The sequence below is a fragment of the Equus asinus genome, chromosome 2 (genome assembly GCF_041296235.1).
Source record: "Equus asinus isolate D_3611 breed Donkey chromosome 2, EquAss-T2T_v2, whole genome shotgun sequence".
In the NCBI taxonomy this organism is placed as follows: Eukaryota; Metazoa; Chordata; class Mammalia; order Perissodactyla; family Equidae; genus Equus; species Equus asinus.
Genome location: NC_091791.1, coordinates 27,976,923 through 28,001,622, shown reverse-complemented (window position 1 = coordinate 28,001,622; position 24,700 = coordinate 27,976,923). Strand labels below are relative to the sequence as shown.

General features: G+C 41.9%; 1 protein-coding gene across 20 annotated transcripts in view; it reads left to right on the top strand.

Moving 5' to 3' along the window:
• GBF1 (golgi brefeldin A resistant guanine nucleotide exchange factor 1) overlaps positions 1-24,700 on the top strand; it is a 128,356-nt gene that overhangs the window by 10,083 nt on the left and 93,573 nt on the right. For 10 of the 20 annotated variants that reach the window (XM_014851764.3, XM_070484302.1, XM_070484304.1 and 7 more), the window contains exons 2-3: positions 16,462-16,567; positions 17,906-17,972. In XM_014851764.3, coding sequence (XP_014707250.3) covers positions 16,462-16,567; positions 17,906-17,972 — 173 coding nt within the window. Of the gene's footprint in view, positions 1-105; positions 3,491-4,525; positions 4,573-7,557; positions 7,675-16,461; positions 16,568-17,905; positions 17,973-24,700 lie in introns of those variants that run through there. The other 10 variants (XM_014851778.3, XM_070484340.1, XM_014851719.3 and 7 more) reach the window with 7 other exon arrangements.

The following is a 24,700-nucleotide window of genomic DNA, read 5'->3' as shown; positions in this document are numbered from 1 at the left end:
ACTGCCTAGAACCCCGCCCCCTGGCCAATCGGAGGCACTCCTCGTCAACTGGGCCACGCCCATCCCCACGTGGCTGAAACTGCGCTCGAGCAGGAAAGCTTTGGCAGAGCGAACCGGGCGAGCGTGGAGTGCGCCGGGTAGCCCCACGGAGCCGGGGCCCGCCGGCGGCAAGGTGGGGCCGGGCTGCCACCCCGAACGAAGTGGAGCGGTGCCGTGGATAGGGCTGCCGGGGTGCCAGGTGGGAAGGCGCATGGGCCAGGAGAGGCCGCCGAGTTTCAGCTCTCAGACTCGGTCGCTGCTCAAGTTTCGGCGATTTTCTCCATTTGTCGCTGTCTGTCTCCGCCCTTTTGTCTCTGCTCCAATCCTCCCACGTCTCGCCTTTCTTTCCTCTTTTTTCTCCTCCACTGCTTTGCTCCTGCTGTTTGTCCCTCTCCTCCCTCCTCTGCCTCTTTGAAAGACTAAATTTTCTTTCTCTCTCCTCCTTTTTCCTCACATCTTTCTCTCTTCCTCTTCTCAGCTATCTCCAGCCTCCTCCCTCCTTTTTTCCTCCCCTCCAAGAAAGGTGGCTTCGTGGAGAGAGCAGAGTTTGTAATGAGACAAACCAAAGCAGCATTCTAATCCTGCCACCAACCGCACCATCACTGAGTGACCTTGGACAAGTAACTATCATTCCCCTACCTCCGCCTACCCCCAAAATTAAAGGAGACTCTTGCTAGATCTCAGGGCTTAGGCTGGGCGCTCCTCAGAGGCCTGGGCAGTTCGCCTGTCAGTCTGCACTCTTGGCTTGCCCAGGCTGTACTCTCCCAGTCTTAACAGGGCTAGCTTCTCTTTGGTGACACCAGGTTCAGTTCTGTGGGCAAGGTGTGGCCTTGGTGCTTGCTAGTTAGGAAGTTGCAAGGGATAGGACAGACATCCCCCAGGGACATATGGACTTGGGCTGGGTTGCTTGGTGCCCCTGAGGACCCTAAGCCCTATCACACGATATGTTCCTAAGGTAAATCTGACCAGTCATGTCTCTGCTTAAAACCCTTCAATGACTCCTGATTGCCTTCAGGATAAAAGCCAAGCACCCTTGCCTGGCATACAAGACTTCCAGGACCTGACCCTGTCTTAATCTCCAATTTCCTAGTGGTTTCCTGCACACCTCTGGCCTTTCTTCTGACAGTAATATATTTCCAATCAGTCTTCATCTTGCCAATTCCTACTCACCCTTCTAAGCTCCTCTCAGGCCTCATTTTCTCTGGAAAGCCTTTCCTGAACTCCCAGGTTAGCCAGATATCTAGCCTCTTGCTCCTAAAACTCTTCTGTGCGTATCCTCTGTTACCCACCCACCATACTGAAGAGATCAGCTTACGTGTTGTCCTCTAGGATGGTAAGATTTAGGAGGGCAAGGACTATGTCTTCCTCATCTTTCTATTCCTAGGCATAATGTAGAAACTCAATACTGAAATCTAAAAGGGAGATATTCTGCCTGGTAAGACGGTGGAGATTAGGAGAGGTTAGAGCATTGTCATCTCTCTCCTCCTCATCTCTAACACACAATTCCATTCATGCTTTTAGGTTGATTAATTTCTGGAGGTATGTGGGAGTGGAGATGGGGGAATAGGGAGTTTGGGCCCACTTAGTGGATTTTGCAACTGGCTATCCAGGACCTCAGACAGGTCCAGGAAACCAAGTCTGTTTTCAAATAAAGGTGGACAATGGCTCAGAGGTAGTGTGGAAGGAGGTGCTGTAGTGGTTGTAGCCTCTTCCCCTGACTCTCTTTGGGTGAAAGAAGCAAGATCTTCACCCTGACCCAGAGACCAGGAGCCCAATGTGCATGTGCAGGGAGCTGTTGAGGAGTTCTTCAGGTCTGAGGTCAGGTCTGATGGGTTCTTCAAACTAGAGGATCCAGGTACACGGATAGTCTTTAGATGTCTGGTTTTGAGACCACATTCCTATGGGGTTAGGTGTGGAGCTTCCCTGGACTTGGTTCATCCATAAATGGGAGGAAATGGGGAGAGAGTTTGTATCTTTTTTCACTGCCTCCCAGCAGTCTCTCCAGGTATGTAGAGAAACCTGGGCTCTATTCCAGCATGCAGGTTGGGAATTCCACCATCCAATCTGCAAGGAGAAAAGCCATCCTCCTGTCTTCTTCCTACTTACTCTCACTTCCAGGTAATTCTAAATATCCTAGCCTCTATCATCTCTTGCAAGGGGAGAGGCAGCTGGGGGCGGGAGAGTGAAGACTGGGGTGGGCATCTAGCCCTCAGGCCTCTTAGCATTTCTAAGGCAAACAGGAAAGGCTCCAGTTTCCTGTCACTGGTGATGTGGACTAACTTAGGTGATTATCTTTTTTCCAGGTAGGTAAAGAGTATTCAAGGCTTAGTATGAGGGCCAGAGCTAGGAGTCGCAGCCTGATAGACTAAAGCATAAGTATCAAGGAGCAGTGAAAAACAGAGCTGGACTGGGGCTGAGGATACCTGGGTTTGTCTCTGCTCTGCCATTAAGTAGCTATGCGAACGTGGGGGCCATCTTTCCACTTTGGGACTCAGTTTCCTCCTCCGTAAAATGAGGAGACCTGAATTAGATATCCAAGGTTTCTGCCACCTCTCATTTTCTCTATCTCTGGATCTTGGAATGGGGCACAAGACACAGAAACAAAGTTGGAATGGGACAGACACATCCATGAGAAGACAAAGAGGGCAGACAGACGGGCGGGGGGGAGGGAAGCGGGAACTGGGAGGGAGGTTGGAATAGATTGCGGGACTGGTCCTAGGATGGAGGGAACCCAGAGCTACCTCGAAAGGAAGTGATCCCTCAAGGAGCATGGTATTGGCCCACCTGACTTTCACAGGGAGTGACGACGGGATTAGGGGGTCGCCCGCTCAGGCTCTCAAAACGGACCCCGCCCCCTTTCCTGCAAATCGTAGCTTTCCTCCCCATAATGCACAGCAGCCACTGCCCACCCGCGCACTGCAACCGAACTCTACCTAACTCCACCTCTCCAACTGCCCAGCACGATTTCTCATTTTTTACTGGCTTTCATAACTGTCACTCAGAGAGTTCTCGCATCTGTTGGTTGTTCCCTATCTACCCTTTGCTTTCCCTTGCAATCTCGCCTCTTCAGGCACTACCTGCCTCCCGAAGCCAACTTCCTGTCTTCGATTGGATAGCTGGAATGCCACTTTTCACGATGCAAAGCTATGATTGGCTCTGCGTGCAGGGCTCGCGCAGTTACCAGGCAGCGGGCTAGACTGAGGCTAGTTACCACGTCAGTGAGCTGACAGGGAAAGTAGCCGGCTCCACCGCCCGTTCCGGCCGACTCCTCTCGGCCGACTGTGTCGTCCTTGACTTCGGCCTCAACTTCCAGGAAACAAGCTCCTTCCCTTCTCCCATCTGCCACCAGAGCCGGGAGAGCCTCTCGGAGACGCCTTCGGGGCCCCGGCCGGACATGAGCAGAGGCTGCCGGTCCTGGGACTAGGCCCCGCCATTTTGGATCCGCTGACAGGTCAGCCAAGTCTCTTAGAGTTCCAGTGTCGTGAGGCCGCCCTGACATCGCAATGGGGAATAAGGGGAGGAGGGCCCTTAAGTTGGACGAGCCGGGATGGGTTAAGCACGCAGGGGCACGAATAAGACGGGGGAGAGATTGTTGTGGGAGGAAACTGGGAGGCGTGCACGGGGCAAAGGTCAGGCCCCTACTGCAGGAGGGGGACGACTTCACCTCTGACTTCTGATTCCTTGCGGGTGCCCGAATCCTTCTTCCTGACTTCCCAGGCTTATTCTAGCCTGCAGCTCCTCTGTTCCGGAGCTTTCTGCATCCTAAAGAGCCCAGTCCTCAAAATCTAAAAGCAAATCTAAAGACTGTTCAGGGTTGATTTTTAGACCTTAGATGTGAGACTCTCTCCAGATTCCGTACAGCATCCACTTCCGTGTGATTGCCTCATTAATGCAACTGAACTGCTTCGTTAATACTGGATGATGAATTAGTGCAACCTAGACTCAGGCAGTGAGAAGAGGTGTGGGGACCTGGGCTCTGAGAAGGCTGTCCTCTTACAGGGCAGTTCAACTGCCAGTCTGGGTCTGTATGTCAACGCTGGATTTATCTTTTGAGCCTGAGAAGATGTTCTCTTCCGGTGTATGTTCTCGTTGACATCTTTCCCCCAGGTCTTCTCTTCACTTGGCCTAAGAAGCTGAGGTTCAGTCGCAAGGAAGCCACTTTATTAATGACATATTTGGCTGACAGCAGAGAGGGATTTGAATACTGGTGAAGTTTGGTACTGTTGCCTTATTATTTTGAGTGGATAAAAAGAGTCATGAGAGATGTTCAGCCAATTTAAAAGTGATAGAGTTAGGGCAGCAGAGTGAATGATGGAACGTAACTCCAAAGAGTGTAGTTTATGGCACTGCAATGACGTTTGATAAACTGTATAGCTGTATTGTAAAGCTATAAAAGTCCCCCAAGGGTAAAGAGTGCCTTTAGAAATGAAGGATAGTATAGTGTTTTTAAATGCACAACTTAGAAATTTATATTCCTTTAATTCAGGTACACAAGGCACTGCTCTGGGCCCTGAGGAGGATACAAAAGGAAAGGTCTGTTTTAAGATTGCTCAGTTTATGTACTTCTTAAAAGCATAGCCTGTATGTACAGTGGCCTAGTTAGAGCATGTAGTAGGGATAAAGCAGTATCAACTTAATGCCTTTCAGCATGTAGTGGACACTCAGTAAATGTTATCTATACCTAGGATTAGCCTTAGTATGTGATCCTGACTTGCAGCCTGGTTCTGGCCCTGGCAGTCAGGACTTTTGCATGGTGAGGTAGTAATGAGGGGGATCAAAACCTCATTGTGTTAGAAGGGAAAACTATCTAGAATCTAGAGTGACTAAACTCACTTTCATCCTATCTAATGCCCTCCGTCCTCCTGAAATTGTGTGTTTGTGTGCATTGGTGGGAATAGTATTTATTGTTTGTATTTATTGATTTAAAATAAGTGGGATGGAAATGGTACAGGAAATGATTTGCATTTTGATTTGCTGATCTAAGTTGCAGAATTTCCCAAAAAGTAGTTGAAAGTGGCTAATGAAATGATATAGTCAGCCCAGGAAGTACCCAGGTTGGGCTTGCCTTACTCATCCGGATTGATATGCCCTGTTGAGTTGATATGCTTTGCATAATAGGCAATCTAGTCTTTGGGTAGAGAGTGTAACCAATCCAGCATCTTTTCAGTTGGACCTAGAGGTGACAGGCATCAAAGATTTTCCCTTTTTTTTTCTGCTTTTTCTTCCCAAGTCCCTCCAGTACATAGTTGTATATTTTAGTTGTGGGTCCTTCTAGTTGTGGCATGTGGGATGCCGCCTCAGCATGGCCTGACCAGCAGTGCCATGTCCATGCCCAGGATCCGAACCGGCGAAACCATGGGCCGCCGAGGGGGAGTGCGCAAACTTAACCACTTGGCCATGGGCCGGCCCTGATTTTCCCTTTCTTTACTTAAAAAGTCGTTTTCTAGATAGGAATAGTTCTTCACCCCCAGCCCCAGCCCAAATCAGAAAATTTGTTCTTCCTTCAAGACTTGTATTTGAGGGGCCAGCCGCGTGGCCGAGTGGTTAAGTGTGCGCACTCTGCTTCCGGGGCCCAGGGTTTTGCCGGTTCAGATCCTGGGCGTGGACCTGGCACCGCTGGTCAAGCCATGCTGGGGCGGCATCCCACATGCCACAACTAGAAGGACCCACAACTAAAAGTACACAACTATGTACCGGGGGGCTTTTGGAGAAAAAAGAAAAATAAAATCTTAAAAAAAAAAAAAAGACTTCTATTTGAGCTTCTTTTAAAGGTGCCTATAGAGAGAGTACATTCCAGTCTCGACAGTGATGTTCATTGCCACAGTGAGAACTCAGGTTGTAGACACATCTCCTCATGAGTAGCTGGGCACCAATCCCAGTTGAACTCCCAGTTCTCAGAGTTCCACTATTATTTCACTTCCCTGTCTTTCAGAAGGCAGGATGATTGCCACTTTTAGATAATAACTTCATTGATAGGGTACTTAGACTGGCTAGTGAGGGCAGCTGGAGAGGAAGAAGACACAGCTCCTGCTTTTGAGGAGACCCACTGTATTTATACAGTACTCACTGGAAGGATCATCCTAGCCTTTGTATGCCACTTCTGTTGATTGATCACAGTCTGTCCCTGTGGTTTAGTGTGACTAATTAGAATGATTCTGCTATTGGGGTAATGGTGGAATTGAGTAGAAGAGAGGAGAAGTTTATTTTACCCTCATTTACCATCAGGCTGGACGAGTTGTGTAAATGTAATTAGTAGCTATTTAGCTTTTATATATTTCAGGATGTTCAACAGCAGTTGTTTAATTAAATGAAAATATAATAGAGCATTGTGGTGATTTGGGACCCCAACTGTAGTGGAAGTGATCATGAAAGTAGTGCTTTGTTGCCGTCATGTAAACCAGGGATTACAAGCTGAAATGCCTGAGTATCATGTAGGCAATGTAAATGAGTGAAGTGAGCCAGGTGGGACTATATTAGGATGTAGTGTCCTGGAATGTGGGCCCATATAACTAGTCTTATTTTTCAGGAGAAACTGGAAATTCAGATCATTGTGGTGCTGGTGGTTTTACATTTTGACACCCTCCACCCATTTCTCTCCCTACCTCTGGCAACTACCAATCTGTTCTCTGAATCTATGAGCTTGTTGTTGCTTTTGGATTCCACATATAAGAGAGATCATATGCTATTTGTCTTTCTCTGTCCGATTTATTTCACTTAGCAGAATGCCCTCAAGGTCCATCTGTGTTGTTGCAAATGGCAAGATTTCATTCTTTTTTATGGCTGAATAATATTCCATTGTATACACATGCCACAATTTCTTTGTCCATTCATCTGTTGATGGACACTTAGGTTGTTTCTATATCTTGGCTATTGTAAATAATGCTGCAGTGAACATGTGGGTGCATTTATCTTTTCGAGTTAGTCTTTTCATTTTCTTTGGATAAATACCTAAAAGTGGAATTGTTGGATCATTTGGTAGTTCTATTTTTAATTTTTTGAGGAACCTCTGTACTGTTTTCCATAGTGGCTGCACCAATCTACATTCCCACAAGGGTTCCCTTCTCTCTACATCCTCTCCAATGCTTGTTATTTCTTGTCTTTCTGATAATATCTGTTCTAACAGGTGTGAAATGATATGTTATTGTGGTTTTGATTTACCTTTCCCTAATGATTAATGATGTTGAGTATCTTTTTATGTACCTGTTGGCCTTCGGTATGTTTTCTTTGGAAAAATGTGTATTCAGATCTTCTGCCCATTTTTTAATCGGATTATTGGGTTTTTTTGCTGTTGAGTTGTATGAGTTCTTTATATGGGATATTAGCCTCTTATCAGATACATAATTTGCAGATATTTTCTCTGATTCAGTAGGTTGCTTTTTCATTTTGTTGATGGTTTCCTTTGCTGTGCAGAAGCTTTTTAGTATGATGTAGTCCCACTTATTTATTTTTGCTTTTGTTGAGATCATTGTTTTAAATTGTTAGCAACTAGTTAAATTTTTTTTTTAAAACCTTTTGCAGGGGGCCTGGTCCGGTGGCGCAGCGGTTAAGTTCGCACGTTCCGCTTCTCGGTGGCCTAGGGTTCTCCGGTTCGGATCCCAGGTGTGGACATGGCACCGCTTGGCACGCCATGCTGTGGTAGGCGTCCCATGTATAAAGTAGAGGAAGATGGTCATGGATGTTAGCTCAGGGCCAGTCTTCCTCAGCAAAAAGAGGAGGGTTGGCAGTAGTTAACTCAGGGCTAATCTTCCTCAAAAAAATAAAAAATTAAAAATCCTTTTGCAGGCAGAACAAAATATGTCTGTAGACTGGGTTCTACCCCATGATAGTGGATGGTGACCCCTGATGTACACGATGGGCAGCCCTCATGAGACTTAATCACTGCATTCTCTGTGTATAATCATACAGACCAAGTTTTTATTTTTGTCCTACTTGGCCATGTGTCACCTTGGATGTCCTGAGTGGTTCAAAGATGAGTGAGAGAGAGAAGCCTTGTTTCGTTTTTCATCTCCAAGCTGGCAGAAGGGACATCTTTGGACATATCTCAGTGGTCACCTTGCATATAGTTCTTGGGATAGACTCAGAATCTCCACAGAGGGAGGAGCTGCCAAGGCACAGCTGAGGGACACTGGTTGCCTGATTATGGGGTTCGGGAGGACTTGCCAGTTATACTCTGTCAGGGCACCAACTTTTTTCCTGGTTTGACTTTCTTTTACCTCCACCCTTTGAGTAAGTTTCTTGAGCCCAGTAAGTTGTTCACTTGTTCAGTAATTCTTGTCAATTCTTTCAGTAAAGCTCAGAACTATGGTGTTTTCATTGGCCAGCTCTGGAAATCTTGTAAGCTCTGCATCTTTAGTGCTGCTCTGTTTGAGAGATTGAGCAAAGATAAACCTTAGAAGGGCCAGCTGAGGGTCATTCAGCTCCCTGGTACCTTCTACCCTCTCAGAAAGTCTATCAGAGTTTTCTTGGTTTGCACAGCTCTGTACTAGACATCAAAGCACCATGAGAAAGAAAAAAAATAAATTGGTTCTTTGACTTTGGAGAATCTAATTTCTAACTGGATTAGGACAGCTTTTAAAAGCCATTAAGAAAAAATAACTTAAACAATGGTGTACTAATATCAGCTATTTAGAACCAAAGAAAATAAGACGTATATACTACACATATATGAAGAATTGACAATTACATAAAGAATTATATATTTCACAGAAGACATATGAACATGCAAATAGCACATGAGACTTCAGGAAGATAGATGTGAAAACAGAAGCGTTAAAGCATTATGATTTGGCTGGTGGGTAAGTGTGGTTTCTTTTTGTCTGTAGGGTGGCCTGTATGGAAGGTTTGTAACTTCTGGTAGAGAAACAAATAATAAGATGCAATGCAGGAAACAGGTTTGCCTGCCTGGCTTAGAGTTCTTGTCTTCTAGGAAGTCATTTTCTCACAAGAGGTGGATGTGAGCTGCCCTACTATTGAAGTCAGTTTTGATGTTAGCTCATTCATTTATTCATTTTTTCATTCAGTATTTATTTATCATTTTTCTTACTACGTGTCAGACATTGGGGATAAAAAGGTGAATAACTCATAGTCTGTTCCTAAGATTCTCATAGGCTCTGGGAGAGACAGACTAAATAATTATAAATCAGTATAAGGGGGCCAGCCCTGTGGCTGAGTGGTTAAGTTTGTTGTGCTCTGCTTTGTGGCCTGGGGTTTTCCCGGTTCGGATCCTGGGTGGGGACCTAGCACTGCTCATCAAGCCATGCTGAGGGGGTGTCCCACATAGAACCAGAAGGACCTACAAGTGCAGTATACAACTATGTACTGGGGGGCTTTGGGGAAAAGAAGAAGAAGAAAAAAAGAAGATTGGCAACAGATGTTACCTTAGGGCCAATCTTTGATTAATCAATCAGTATAAGATGTGTTTAAATAGAGCTATGTACAGTGTTATGGGGTGACAAAAAAGGAGTAGTAATACTCTCTGGGGCAGTGGATTAGCTGGGGAAGACTTCGTAGAGCAGGCTTTATAATAACAGCTAACATATTTTGAGTTTTAATATTCTTGGTACTGTGCTAGGTGCTTTACAGGCTTCTTATTTAGACCTCACAATAAACAGATGAGGAGGTATTATCTCCACTTTGCGATGGAGGACTGTAAATGGGGCTTGGAGATGCTAAGAAGCTGGGCTGGGATCATGTAGGTAGTAACAGTCAGGACTGGAGCTCAGATCTGTCTTGGCTCTGAAGCTTTTTCTTGTAATCACTGTGGTATTCTGACTCTCTTATTGACTTTTGGATAGAATGAGGGTTTACTAGGTGGATAAGAGTGGGAAAAAATATTTGAAACAGGAAGGGAACAGCATGTGCAAAGGCAAAGAGACAGCAAAGGCCATGACTTTAAAAAGAAGGAACTTTTAAAAATTAGACTATTGGTGGTGAGCATGATGCAGTCTATACAGAAACTGATAAATAATAATGTACACCTGAAATTACACAATATTATAAACCATTATGACCTTAATAAAATAATTGAAAAAAAAGAAAGAAACTAAAAAAAAAGGAACTTTTGATAGTCTATTTTATACATACAAAGAATATATATACATATATGGTGCATCAGTGTCCCCCACCCAGCTTAAAAAACAGAATATCACCAAAACTGAGGGCACACGTATGCCCTTGTTAGTCATCTCCCCCTCCTGCCACTATTCTAAATTTTTTGTGAGTTTCCCTGAGGTATAGTCTTAAGAGTAGAATTGCCAAGATATAGGTTATGAAGTTCTTCAACTTTGCAAGATAATGCCAAACAAACGTCTTTAATTTAATTGTTTTTTTTTTTTGAGGAAGATTAGCCCTGAGCTAACATCTGCTGCCAATCCTCCTCTTTTTGCTGAGGAAGACTGGCCCTGAGCTAACATCCGTGCCCATCCTCCTCTACTTTATATGTGGGATGCCTGTCACAGCATGGCTTGCCAAGTGGTGCCACGTCCGTACCTGGCATCTGAACCGGTGAACCCGGGGCCACCAGAGTAGAACGCGCGAACTTAACCGCCGTTCTACCAGGCCGGCCCCAAACGTCTTTAATTTTAACATGGTTTAATTTACCAATTTTTTTATGGGTTTTGCTTTTTGTTTCCTCTTTAGGTGCTTCTCCCCTATACTGAGATTATAAAAATATTTCATATTGTCTTCTAAAAGTGTTTAAGTTTTGTTTTTCCACATTTAAGTCTTCATTTGAAATAGAATTTTTGGTATTTCATGAAGTAAGGATCCAATTATTTCCATTTCTCCTGCTTTTGTTTAGATCTAGAGGGAGTTGCCAGTTGATATAGTGACTCCTTCTCTTTGGATCCCCTTGGGGTAACTGGGATGCTACAAAGCACCAGGGGAATGCTATAGACCTAGCTTTAAACAGACAGAAGGTGCTTTCAAAGGATATATATTGCTCGGTGCCTGGGCCAGTGGCTTATCTGGCTGGGGATGTTAGTTAATGTGTGTTTGGTTATTCCTCATATTATTTCTAATACAAGATAAACCTTAAGTTCTTTTCTGCTGTGCTTATATAAGGTCTCTGGGCTTTTGTGACCTTGTGACAAGAGGTTCTAGGCCATTGGCTGCCAAGCAGCAAGTAGTTCATCAGAGCTTCGGATCTGAAGATGAAGGACAGATTTCCCTGGGTGCAGAGACAAAATGCTCAGAGGCCTGGAGGGAGATTAGGCAACTCTGCATAGTCCTTGAAAATAATTCCTCTTCATTCCCTAGATGTTTCTTTTTTACTAAGAAAAGAAGCTGAAGACAATGATTTTTTGCTTAGATCTGTGCTACCTTAGGAAGTTGTTAGCTTTTGGTGCCTAATGAATTTTGATCTGTTAGGTTGATTACATCAGTTGGAATCCCAGTTCAACATTTATCTCCCCTAAGAAGCATTCCAAATAGCCTGTAGATCCTATTAGATCTCAGTTAGTCCCATTGGCTTTCTTGTTTCCAATTTGTAATATTGTGGTGGTGTTTACTTGTTTCTGTGTTGTTTGGATGTTTTCTCTCATTCTCTTAGCTCTTTGAAAGAGAAATTAAGTATTCTTATTTTATAGTGTGCTCTTTCAGGCCCCCCAAAATATTTTCTACAATGATAGATATTTAGTATATATATGGAATAATAACTATGTGTTGAAGGCCTTCCATGGTGTGCCCACCTCCTTCCCCACTTGCTTTTCTAACTTTACCTCCTATTACTCCGCTAGAAATATTGTTCCAGTCAGTCTGGAATAATCATGATCCCCTAAATACCTACTGAGTTTTCCCACTTGTAAGCCTTTCCTCTTGCCGTTCTCTCCGTATATTTTTGACTGAATCCTGTCTGTCTTTCAGTTGCCTAGGACCTTCTACCAGAAATAACTTTCTTTGCTTCACTACTGTGACACTGTCACTCATGTATTGGAGGTATATGTGGGTTTATGTGTATATTTATGGGTTTTATCTAATCTAGATTATAAATTCCTTGTAGGGAGATAGGAGCAATTCTGTTTGTGCCTAGTATTTTGCTTAGCGTGTGCTAAGTAATGTCTGATTGACTGAAGTAAATGTTAATTAACTTTGCTTCTCTTAATCGTTTATACTTGGACTAATACAACTACTTTTCTAAGAGCCTATTCATTTTTTAAAAATCAGTTAATTAAATTTTAGGGGCTGGCCCCGTGGCAGAGTGGTTAAGTTCGCGCGCTCCGCTGCAGGCGGCCCAGTGTTTCGTTGGTTCGAATCCTGGGCGCGGACATGACACTGCTCATCAAACCACGCTGAGGCAGCGTCCCACATGCCACAACTAGAAGTACCCACAACGAAGAATATGCAACTATGTACTGGGGGGCTTTGGGGAGAAAAAGGAAAAAAATAAAATCTTTAAAAAAAAAAAAAAATCAGTTAATTAAATTTTAAATAAAAGGAAAGGGTAATATATGTATGTGACCCAAAATTCAAAAGGTACAAAAGAATATATAGAGAAAAGTAAGTCTTCCTCTCACCCCTGTTTCCCAGTTCCCCAGTTCCTTTCTCTGGAGGCAACCTCTGTTAGCAGTTTCTTAAAAATCCTTCCAGAGATCTAGAGCATATCCATCTTATCTAAATAATTTAAGGAAGGAGGGATACTAGAGATTTTATTTTTTTCTCTTCTGATACTTTAAATTAGTTTCAGATTTGTTGATCTTTCTTCTATTTCTTGGTTCTCCTCCTCCTCCTCAGAAGAGAACATTGTTGTATATTCTCATCTTTGAATCGTCTCAGGAGAGAACATTATTGTGTGCACCCAGAGCATTTGGAAAGCAAATAGTCTTCTGAGACTAACCTGGTTGTTTCTTTAAATTGTCGTTCAAATAAATATTGTCGTATGTTGGATTCCCTTGTGGATCGTGGGAGGTGTTATGGGTCTGGACAAAATTTGTACCAGTTCTTTTTTCCCTTATCGTAGTGATTTTCATACTTCTGGGGTCCTGTCTTGTGCAAAATATGCAAATGGAGCTACCTGCAGGATGCATTTTTTTCCTCTATGTCTCTGGCTCTGTTTTTTTTAGACCCCACTAAACTCTATAAATGCCTCAAGGGCAGAAATTATATTCCATCTCTTTCATCATTAATTTTTGATTATGATATTGATAGTACAGTAATACATTTTCCTTGTAAAAAATTAAAACATTATAGATAAGGCTAAAGTATCCTCTGATTTCACAGTACCTTCTCTAGAGATAACTGTGGTTATTGAGTTTGAGGTACATCTGCCCAGACCTTTGATTCTCTGTTTATATATCTCTATATATACCTGTACAAAATATATTAAGTACACTTAACAACATGGGATGACTCACAAACATAGTATGTCAAGGGAAAAGGGAAATTGTAGAGGAATACATACAATATGATATTAGTGATTTAAAGTATAAAAATATGCAGAATAATACTATATTCTGTTTAAAGATACATATCAGTGAAGTAAAAGTATAAAGTAACGTGAAAGTTTAATAAACATCAGATTTAGAATATTAGGACCTATGGATGAAAAGACAGGGATATGGTTAGGGGGAACACACAGAGACTTCAGTTGCACTATTCTTAATCTGGGTACTCGCTGTTATATTACTCTTTATATCTTACTCTATGTTAAATATTGCATAATTTTTAAAAACAAAAATCTAATATTTTGTGTAGGGTGGGTTCATTGGTTGGTTTTTACATAGATGGTAATACACAGTCATATACTACAATTTTTTTTTCATTCCACAGTATGTCTGAGAGCTCCTTCCATATCTTATTTGCTTTGAATCCTTAGCACTCTGAAAGATGCCTTATGAGTAGTAGGTGCTCAGTAAGTAAATATTTCTGGAATTCCTTCTTCCCTTACCCTGATAGCGTTACTGTTTTAACTTTATTGAGCCTGATCTAGGTGTTTGTCTAACTATATGCCCCCCACCCCTTCCCTTTCTGCTTTTTAAAATTTTGTCTTTCTGGGGAGGGTTTCTAAGTAATAGAAGGGGTTAAATTTGGTTTTACATGCTCTTAGGGTTTTCTCTATGCCAAGAAGAAATTCTGTTTTTTATATTTTTACCTGGGGAGAGAATTAAATATCTTTTCTAAGTGCTGTTCGAGGCAGCAAAGAAAATCCTTTGGTAGTTCAGTTGGAAGCACGTAAAATACTAAAATAGTGTTTCAGCTTCACTTCAGATATTCATATAGAAACAGCTTTAAAGAGTCTGCCTTTCAGTCTGCTTATTATTATTTTTAGAACTTTTCAAAGCTTGTGTCACTGTGCTACTGTCCAGTTTTCTGGAGGGGACTTGGCAGAATGGATGCAGTCTATAAGGTGACATTATAACTGTGGTTCCAAACCAAGGCTATTTTTCTAACAGTCTTTGTTCTTTTCTCTTAACTTGAACCTTCATTATTACTTTATTGAGTGGATAGAAAAGAACAAAGGAAAGATCTGAAATATATGTTTAACAAACCAGCAACAGACATCTGCATACCTGAAGGTTTCATTGGAGAGATTTTGGGGATAGTTGATTTGAAGAATTTGATGTACTTGCTAGAGATTATTGAGGTGCTTTTGAGAAATTTTCTGGATTGATGCTTTTAAAAAAAAATTTTTCATTGAGTTGATAGGTTACAACCTTGTGAAATTTCAGTTGTACATTATTGTCTGTCAGTCGTGTTGTAGGTGCACCCCTTCACCCTTTGTGCCCCCCCCCACCCCCGCTTTCCCCTGGTAGCCACTAATCTGTTCTCTTTGTCCACATGTTTAAATTCCTCATGTGAGTGGAGTCATACAGAGACTGTCCTTCTCTACCTGGCTTATTTCACTTAACATAATTCCCTCAAGGTCCATCCATGTTGTTGCAAATGGGATGATTCTTTTCTTTTTTACAGCTGAGTAGTATTCCATTGTATATATATACCACATCTTCTTTATCCAATCATCTGTTGATGGGCACTTAGGTTGCTTCCACATCTTGGCTATTGTAAATAATGCTGCAATGAACATTGGGGTGCATGGGACTTTTGGAATTGCTGACTTCAAGTTCTTTGGATAGATACCCAGTAGTGGGATAGCTGGGTCCTATGGTATTTCTATTTTTAATTTTTTGAGGAATCTCCACACTGTTTTCCATAGTGGCTGCACCAGTTTGCATTCCCACCAGCAGTGTATGAGGGTTCCTTTTTCTCCACAACCTCTCCAACATTTGTTACAATTTGTTTTAGTTATTTTTGTCATTCTAATGGGTGTAAGGTGATATCTTGGTGTAGTTTTGATTTGCATTTCCCTGATGATCAGCGATGATGAACATCTTTTCATGTGTCTATTTGCCATCCGTGTATCTTCTTTGGAGAAATGTCTGTTCATGTTTCCTTCCCATTTTTTGATCGGGTTGTTTAATTTTTTGTTGTTGAGTTGGGTGAGTTCTTTATCTATTATGGATATTAAGCCTTTGTCGGATGTATTACTTGCAAATATTTTTTCCCAGTTAGTGGGTTGTTTTTTTGTTTCAATCCTGTTTTCCTTTGCCTTGAAGAAGCTCTTTAGCCTGATGAAGTCCCATTTGTTTATTCTCTCTATTGTTTCCCTTGTCTGAGAAGACATGGTGTCCGAAAAGATCCTTTTAATACTGATGTCAAAGAGTGTACTGCCTACATTTTCTTCTAGAAGGCTTATGGTTTCAGGTCTCAGCTTTAGGTCTTTGATCCATTTTGAGTTTATTTTGGTGAATGGTGAAAAAGAATGGTCAATTTTCATTCTTTTACATGTGGCTTTCCAGTTTTCCCAGCACCATTTGTTGAAAAGACTTTCTTTTCTCCATTGTATGCCCTCAGCTCCTTTGTTGAAGATTAGCTGTCCATAGATGTGTGGTGTTATTTCTGGGCTTTCAATTCTGTTCCATTGATCTGTGCATCTGTTTTTGTACCAGTACCATGCTGTTTGAATTGATGCTTTTTGAGTTGTGTCTTGAACTTCCAGAGACTCTAGGAGAGCCAGGTGGTTGGATTCATAATATGAGATGGACTTCATCCCATCTTGTATTATAGGTGGGAAATCTTGGTACTAAAAAGTTAAATCATGGGGCTGGCCCCGTGGCCGAGTGGTTAAGTTCGCGCGCTCCGCTGCAGGCGGCCCAGTGTTTCGTTGGTTCGAATCCTGGGCGCGGACATGGCACTGCTCATCAAACCACGCTGAGGCAGCGTCCCACATACCACAACTAGAAGAACCCACAACGAAGAATATACAACTATGTACCGGGGGCTTTGGGGAGAAAAAGGAAAAAAATAAAATCTTTAAAAAAAAAAAAAAAGTTAAATCATAGTTCTAATCTTACCGGCTACTGATTTAAGCATGAGTATGCTCTGGGTAACCAAATATTAACTAGACTTTTCTCTTAACTTTTTTGGTAGGTTTGCCAGGATGGTGGATAAGAGTATTTACATCATTCAAGGAGAGATTAACATTGTGGTTGGGGCCATTAAACGAAATGCACGATGGAGCACCCATACTCCACTGGTAAGTGGGGAATGGGCAGATAGCTTGGTCACCGAATTGTTGTAGGGGATCTGATGCATGGTTAAAACAGTAATCAATTTCCCAGTAATAATAAAAATAGTAGGAATTCAGAATTGTTCTTGTAATCGGGGACCCTTCTGGTTTATTTCAACTAGCATCAAATTTATGGGCTGCCTTTTTTCCTCTGGGACCCAAAAGATGATACTATTCTTTTTCTAGCTATTTTTGTAAAAAACTTAAGCTAGTACTTGGGACTTCTTTAATATACCTAAAAATGTCAGAAAGATTCCTTATCTTCTAATTCCCTTGGGCAGTCATTAGCTATCAAATTAAATTAGTTTAGTTTAGTTATTGATACATGGAGTATGGCTTGGTGATGGTACTCCTTGGGAGTTCAGCAAACTTCCATATATGGAGCAAGCCGTATCTTGCCAGTCAGATGGGTAAGAAACTTACCTGTCATAAAGCTGGCTTTCTTTGTTGCATATGTATGTTCAAGGATATTTTTTGTAGTTGTATAAAACAGCTTTTGGCACAATTGTAAAAACAAGTTTAGACATTTCCAACTTGGTGTTTGGAAATTTGTCATGTTCATTTATAAAAGTGGATTGTTTTAGAAGTGAGAGTGGAGTCAGGAATGTCTTTGAAATGAATATGTGTGATTATATAATGAGTATGAAGAAGGAGAAGAGATAGAATAATAGAGATGTCTTAGTCTGTTTGGGATGCTGTAACAAAATACCACAGGCTGAGTGGCTTATAAACAACAGAAATTTACTTCTCAGAATTCTGGAGGCTGGAGGTCTGAGATCAGGATGCCAGCATGGTCAGGTGAGGGCCCTTTTCTGGGTCTCAGACTTCTCATTGTATCCTCACATGGCCGAAGGGGAAAGGGAGCTCTCTTGGGTTCCTTTTATAAGGGCGTTATTTCCATTCTTGAGGAGTCTGCCCTCATGACCTAATCACTCACCTTCTAAAGGCCCCACCTCCTAATACCATCACACTGGGTATTAAAATTTCAACGTATAATTTTTAAGAGGGCACAGACCTTCAGACTACAGCACATATAAAGGACCTGGCAATCTGTGGTATCTTGAATGCTATGGCCATGGTGTAGATTAGTACTTTAGGATTTACTGTTTTAGTAAGCCCAGAGGACCTCTGTGAATTAAGAGATAAAGGAATTGGAAAAACAAACGATGGCTAATTTTCTTTTCCTCAGAAGGAAAATTTACAGGATTTTCTGGTTGGATTCAGAGAAAGAGTCCTTGATCTGTTCTTTATTTCCTTTTTCCTCTTTGACCCAATAATGACTTTTTTTAAACCCATATGTTACAGGATGAAGAACGGGATCCTCTGCTGCATAGTTTCAGTCATCTAAAGGAAGTTTTAAATAATATAACAGGTAAGTCCCTACATATAGGAAGGATTACTTATCCTGTAAAACAACATGTGTTTGATTTGTTACAGGGATGGACAAACTTTTTCTGTAGAGGCCTGTATAGTAAATATTTTAGGTTTTGCAGGCCATAGCAACTGTGCAACTACTAAACTCTGCCATTATAGCTCAAAAGCAGACAGAGATAATGCTTAATGAATAGACACAAATAATGCTTAAATGAATGAGCAAGAAATAAAATTTTCTTTAAAAAAACAGACTGCAAGCCACCTTTGGCCCATGGTTGTAGTTTGCCCCTGGTGTACTATATTGCTGAGCCTTTTCCCTGAGTTCCCAGTAGGGTGTCCTGCTTTAGTGGGTAATTAGCATTCGTACAATTATAAGCTTCCTTCGTCTTTTGAGTAAATTATTTTTGGTTTTGTTTTAACTACTTTCTTTGTCTACCTCATGCATGCCATGAGGTAGGAAGTTGGTGGCACAAATGGAGTTTTTAGTACTTGCAACAAAACCCTTCTCTTATAGAAAGTCATTGTCGCTTTTAGAGCCTTAGCTCTCTAATGAAGAGCTATCAGTCTTCATGCATTCCTAGAATCTTTTGTCCCTTTTTTTCACTCCTGTTTTTCTAATCATAATAACGTTATGTAGTATTCATATGTTTAGAAGTTTCAAAGCCACTTTCACATTTATTACCTTACTGAACTTTTATACAACCCTGTGAGGGAGGCTTGGCGCATATTGTTTCCTTTTTATGAATATAGTTTAAGCCCAGAGACATTTTAAGTGATTTAGCTGAGTTTGCACTGATCCTAGGAGGTGGACTCAAAACTAGAATTCTGGCCTCTGATGCCTGGTTTAATGCTCTGTTCTGCATTGCTTCTCTTCGTACAATTAGAGGAGAATGTACACAGGAAGTGCTTCATCTTCTGTATATAGACGTGTCAAGGGAGAAGGCAAGTCTCAACACCTTTGGGTTTTTCAAGGGGGAGATACAGACTGAAGGGGAAAGCCGCAGAGCTGTGTTCCTCTGTTGACTGTAAAGGGCTTTTGCAATGTATGTCCTGGAATGCTTTTAGCTAGTAACATATTTAAGACCACAATTGAAATAGTTTTTAGGCCTCTGCAAATTAAATAAACAATAAACAAACAAATAAATTTCCCCCTTTCATGAGAAATATAGGAGAATATCGGGAGAAAAATTCCTTTTTCCTTTCCTAATCATGGGCTGAAGTTATCTAAAGGTTCCCTAAATGTTTTCTTTAAAGGAGCAGATTTCACTCAATTGAGAAGTGTTGCAAATATTAGCCAAGAAGAGTCAAGTATAGAGGACTTGGTTGTGGTTGTTAGCTAGTTTGCAGGGCTAATGCTGCACCTAGGTGGCATGTTCTTGCTTTATGGCCTGCACTGTCAGTGACTTGGCTGCATTAGAAAGTTGGCAGCTTGCACAGATGTTTTTTTTCTTTTTGCTTTACAGATAAAGCTTATATCTCAATTAGAAAGAAAATGTAGTGAGTAGATGTTTACAATTCTTTTTGGTGGGCCAGAGTTCAGAGTATTATCTTTCTAAGAGATGTTAAGAGGATTAAACAAGTGAATATATTTGGAAGCATTTGGCAAACAGTTTATACACAGTGAGGGATTATTGTTGTAAGTGATTGGGAACACCCTAAAATGGCTGAGATCAGACTGGAGTAGCCTTATAAGTCTTTTAGGCACTCTGCAGACCTTGACTTGCTGAGGTGGTGCTGCTATCCTGACAGAGCCACATTTCCTGCTTGCCATCCAGTCTATATCCCACACTTATTTTCCCCATCCTGACATATCCTGAAACTTCAGCTCAGAGATCGTATGTGTGGTGAGTGGTACAATCCAGGACTTGAGGTCTCTAGACCACGTAAAAACTACCAAAGTTGAGTCTGCTGCCTAATTTTCTTACATCCTTGGGTTAGGACTCCAGATTATCTGCTGCTTGAAACTAATAAAACCAGAATGTGCTGAGGAGCCAGAGCTGTCAGTGGTACTAGGAACATAGCTGGGTGTTGCTGAGCTTTCTTCTGGAGCGTGGAGGAAAGTGGTGGTATTTTCCCGGGGCCAACAGCTGTGGTGGATGTTGAAATGGTGTCTGCCAAGGTTGCCCCATAATTCTTGGGTTTTAGCATATTACCTGCCTGAGAAAATGATGGAGTGGACCCAAAATAGAGCATTTCATGGTCTTTTGATTGGTTCTGACCCCCTACACAGTGCTGGCTTCCAGGAGCAGGTTTATGGGTCAGCTGCCCCTGTGGTCCTGGACTCTGCAATCCATGACCAATTCCTTGTTTCTTTTACTGAAACAAACAGATTTTTCTGATTGGCAGTGTCAGGAGGACTGCTTTCTTGGAAGCCTGTTAATGGTAGGAGGCTGGGAAAGGGTTTTGAACTTGGAGAGAGAAACTGAAGGGACTCCCCATGCTATATCACTGGGAATGGTGTACCACTTAGATTGGAGGAGGTATGGCAGGAATTATAGGACCTCCACTCAGTTTAGCTCATGAAACTGACTTGGACTTGGTCTCTTTTTACAAAGGCTTTCTATTTGCATTTTTCTAAACTATCTGCTGGCTTGGTTGGTTAAGAATAGCACTGTTGGAAATGTTCACTGGACCATCACCACTTTCATTGGACATTGTCAGTAAACCAAAATGATTTTCTTTTCTGTGAACAGAGGCTCTTTAAAGCACTACCTACTTCTCCAGGAGTATTATCTGAACATTACAAAGGGAATAAGTCTGTTGTCTCTAGTGAGGTTGGTTAAGTGTATACTGGTTATTCTCACAGATATGTGTCTCTGGACCACATTTGCAGTCAGTATTTGTCAAAATTGCATAATGCCTGCATGCTCTGTAGCATTTAAAGTAATAGAATATTCTAATATCAAATCTTAAGAGAGGGTTGCACTTGGAAGATGCAGGGTGCCCAAGAGCAAAGTTTGCATATTGCTACTTTGGCTGAAGCCTTAGCTCACCACCAGTGAGACTTGACTGCTGCTCCTTATTTGGTGTTTAAATCCTCTTAGGAATCCTTTTAGGAAGGAGGTCATTCTATTTTTTTTTCCTCTGCTTTTTCTCCCCAAAACCCCCCAGTACATAGTTGTATATTTTAGTTGTGGGTTCTTCTAGTTGTGGCATGTGGGACGCCGCTCAGCATGGCCTGATGAGTGGTGCCATGTCCACGCCCAGGATCGGAACTAGTGAAACCCCGGGCCACTGAAGCGGAGCACCAACTTAACCACTTGTCCGTGGGGCTGGCCCCAAGGAGGTCATTCTGAAGGAATTAAGGCAGATGTATGGTTGCCAGAGGCTGGGAAGGGGTATAGGGAGTGACTACTAATGGATGCAGGGTTTCTTTTTGGAGTGATGAAGATATTCTGGAGTTAGATAGTGGTGATAGTTGTACAACTTTGTGAATATACTAAAAAACCATTGAATTGTCTACTTTACATGGGTAAATTTTATAGCGTGTAAATTATATTTTAATTTTTAAAAACAGAATGTAGGCTGGAAAAGTGATGGAATTGGCCACTTCTTTCTCAGGGCTCAGAGCTGTGGAGGGAAGCCTCTGACTGTAGTCGCTGCTATGCTTTGAACCCATTACCCAGCAAAGGCAGCATAAGACTCTGTTCAGCCTTCTGGCCCAGTTTGTCCTTTTATGTCTCTCTCATTAACTCAAGGAAGCACATGGCTTTTATATTTAAATTTATTCAAGCTGTAATCTTTGACATTTGAGTTAGCTTTTAGTACAGTTTTGCATTTATAGTAATATATATTATGTATTTTCTCTATCCCCAAAGAATCCGTTTTAATCTTTTCCGGATGCAAATTTCAGGCTGTCTTGTCCCATCTCCCCTCTCTTGCTCTGTTTCCCCTCCCCCCATGGAGTGTGTTTGATCAGGTGTGGCAGGAATATCCACTGTCAAGCTGCGCCCTTTATATTAGTCAATATTATCCTTCTCCCCCCTCCCTGTCTGTCTGCCCCTTTGGGCTTTCCCAGTTGATTTATAATTTTGGAATTCTCATCGGAGTCTGTAATACAGTTTGTTCATTATTTAACCAAAACCTGTTTAATGAGCAGAGAGAGGCAATGTAAATGTTAGGCATGTTGCAGTGATGTACCTTTGTGCTTCTCAAAGCGGGTGGGTAGTTAACTCTGTACTGCCTGCAGGGCTGGGGTGTCCTGGCATTAGGGGCAGAAGGATGACTGCCTCTTCCTTACATCTGCCCAAGCCCTGCCCTGGGCTTAGACTCCAAAGAGGTGTTTCCTTTTATCCTTCTAGAGATCTTGTGGGGGCTTTTGCATATTGGAGTTATGTTCGATTTCACAGCTAGACCTTGTGGTGAGATCTGTGGCCTAGGATAGGGGGATAGAAGAGAAAGTGAAATATCAGGATATTTGATACTGCTCTTAATTTTAGGTCTGAAGAAAGTGGATAGTTTAGAAGAATCCTTCTGGTTGACATGGTCTGTGATCTATGATCTTTTTGTTCCCAGACTAGACAAGTTCTTGCAAGACTTAGTACCCTTCATCCAGTATAGCTTCATGGAAAGGGCTGTAGTCAGTTGTGATTTGTGGTGTTTAGCTGTGGTCATTTGCCTCCAGATTTAGGTTGCCTTTGTCATTGGTCTTTAACCTTAGAACATTAATAAAGAGATTCTTTTCCAGAAAATTTTTGGTTTCAAGCAGAGAGAGAGGAACAGTCTAAAAGTATCATAACCAGAATCTTCTCTTAAGGGACCACCTCTTAATGACTTCCAAGCCTTCATGGCCAGGGCTTGAGAAGACTCCTTAGTGATATGTGTGTGTGTGTGTGTGTGTGTGTGTGTCTGGGGGTGGCGGGTGGGGGCGGTAGTAAGTTTGCCTTTGGAAATTTAACCCCAGGATCTTGTAATTCTGAGGACCTGTCAGGATTGGGGGTATTCAGTGTAAGACTAAGGTGGTCTTGAGGCCCAGTGTAAGCACCTGTATTAACTATGGATCTCTTCTAGCTTCTTGAACCTTTTCTTTCTGGGATTCCCCAAGATTTGGATTCCTTCTGGGCCTGGCTTATTAAATTGCTTCTAACCAATACTTATTGAATATCTGCTGTGTGCTAAGCATTTTGTTTAGGCACTTAGGCATTGGGGCTATAATCATAAACAAACACTCAAACTTACTGCCCTCCTAGCCACTGGTTTTATAAGACTGGCGGGTCTAGCTGACCATTCCAAGGCTAACCTTTGTGGCCTCTACTCTGTGCTATATGTTTCCCTATCAGGCATAGAATGGATGATGGTGAATGAGAGCAACCTGTTGTCATTTTTTCTTATTCCCACTCTTTCCCTTGCTGAAAACAAGCAAAGAAATAAACAAAAATTATAGCTTATACATTTGCTTATTTGGCTTTCTCATGTAAAGCTGATTGGGCCAGAGTTCAGATATTCTCAAAGAGATTGGTGGGTTGCATAGAGTAACTCTGAGGGATAGGATATTTCTTTACCGAGCTTACCTGGACGCAGGATATGGGGGGCTTGAGTTTAAGGAGGAGAAGCAGGTGCCTGAAGAAAGTGGATGTATCAGGAGTTTATTTAAATATAGTTTATCCTGGACAAACACACCTGTGGGGTCCTGTCTGTCTCAAGCTTTGTGAATTCAGAGTCTGAGTTAGGAGGTTTGAATCCATGTAACCTCCAGAGGTTTGTAGAGAACATTTAAACAGAATCTGGAAGCCAACCTGGGAGAAACTATGACTTAACACCTATCTGGCCTAGGCCTCTTAGAAACAGCCTTCTAGGTAGAAGCAAAAGTGTTTAAGGATACCTCATATCTCAAGTTTAATCTGTTGCAGTTGGAAGATGGGGAGGTGTAGGGGCAAGAGATTTTAGTAGTCACTGTCAGGAAAAATATTGAGTAAGGGTACATTATTTGGAAAAAAAAAAATTGCCTACAGTTAGCTTCTCCCATACTGGTTGAATGCATACTTTTGTTATTTCTATAGGGGCCTGTAGTTCAGGGAGTAGTAGAGTAAGCAATATATCACTATTAATCAGCATGAGAAGAAAGTTGAATGAGTCATTAGCTTTTTCCTACTTGGAATTGATCTTATAAATTGTTCAAAGCCTGACTAAGTAGACACTAAAGAACCAGGTATGATAAAATTTGGCAGACAGATTCATGTAATGGGCTGAGTGTTGGAAGAGGCAAGGTTGGGCACACTTATGCAAATATCTATTTCTTGGTCTTTTTTGACTTTCTTGTTCTATAATAAAATATGACACTATATTAGTTTGGAGATTGTTGAGCAACACATTAGGATGTGGCTTGAATTTGAATAAGACTGACTTTGGTACCTTAGAATCATGGTAGCTTGAGTGGCCTCAGACTTGTGGGTGTTTCAGCACAGTTGGAGAAAGTAAAGGCACTGTGATATTTTTCTCCTCAGGGAATATTTATATAAATAAGGTCGCTCCAAGAGGCCTGTATTTTGATGACTTTACTTTGTCATTTCTTTTTAGTGGGACCTTCCCCAAATGATCTGAGCCCTCTTCACTTGACACTTCTAACCAAGAAGTTCTTCCAAACACTTGTTTGTCCTCGAGATTAGAAAATGAAGACTTTCTTTCTTTCTTTTTTGCTGAGGAAGATTCGCCCTGAGCTAACATCTATCGCCAATCTTTCTCTATTTTGTATGTGGTTCACCACCACAGCATGGTGCTGGCAAGTGA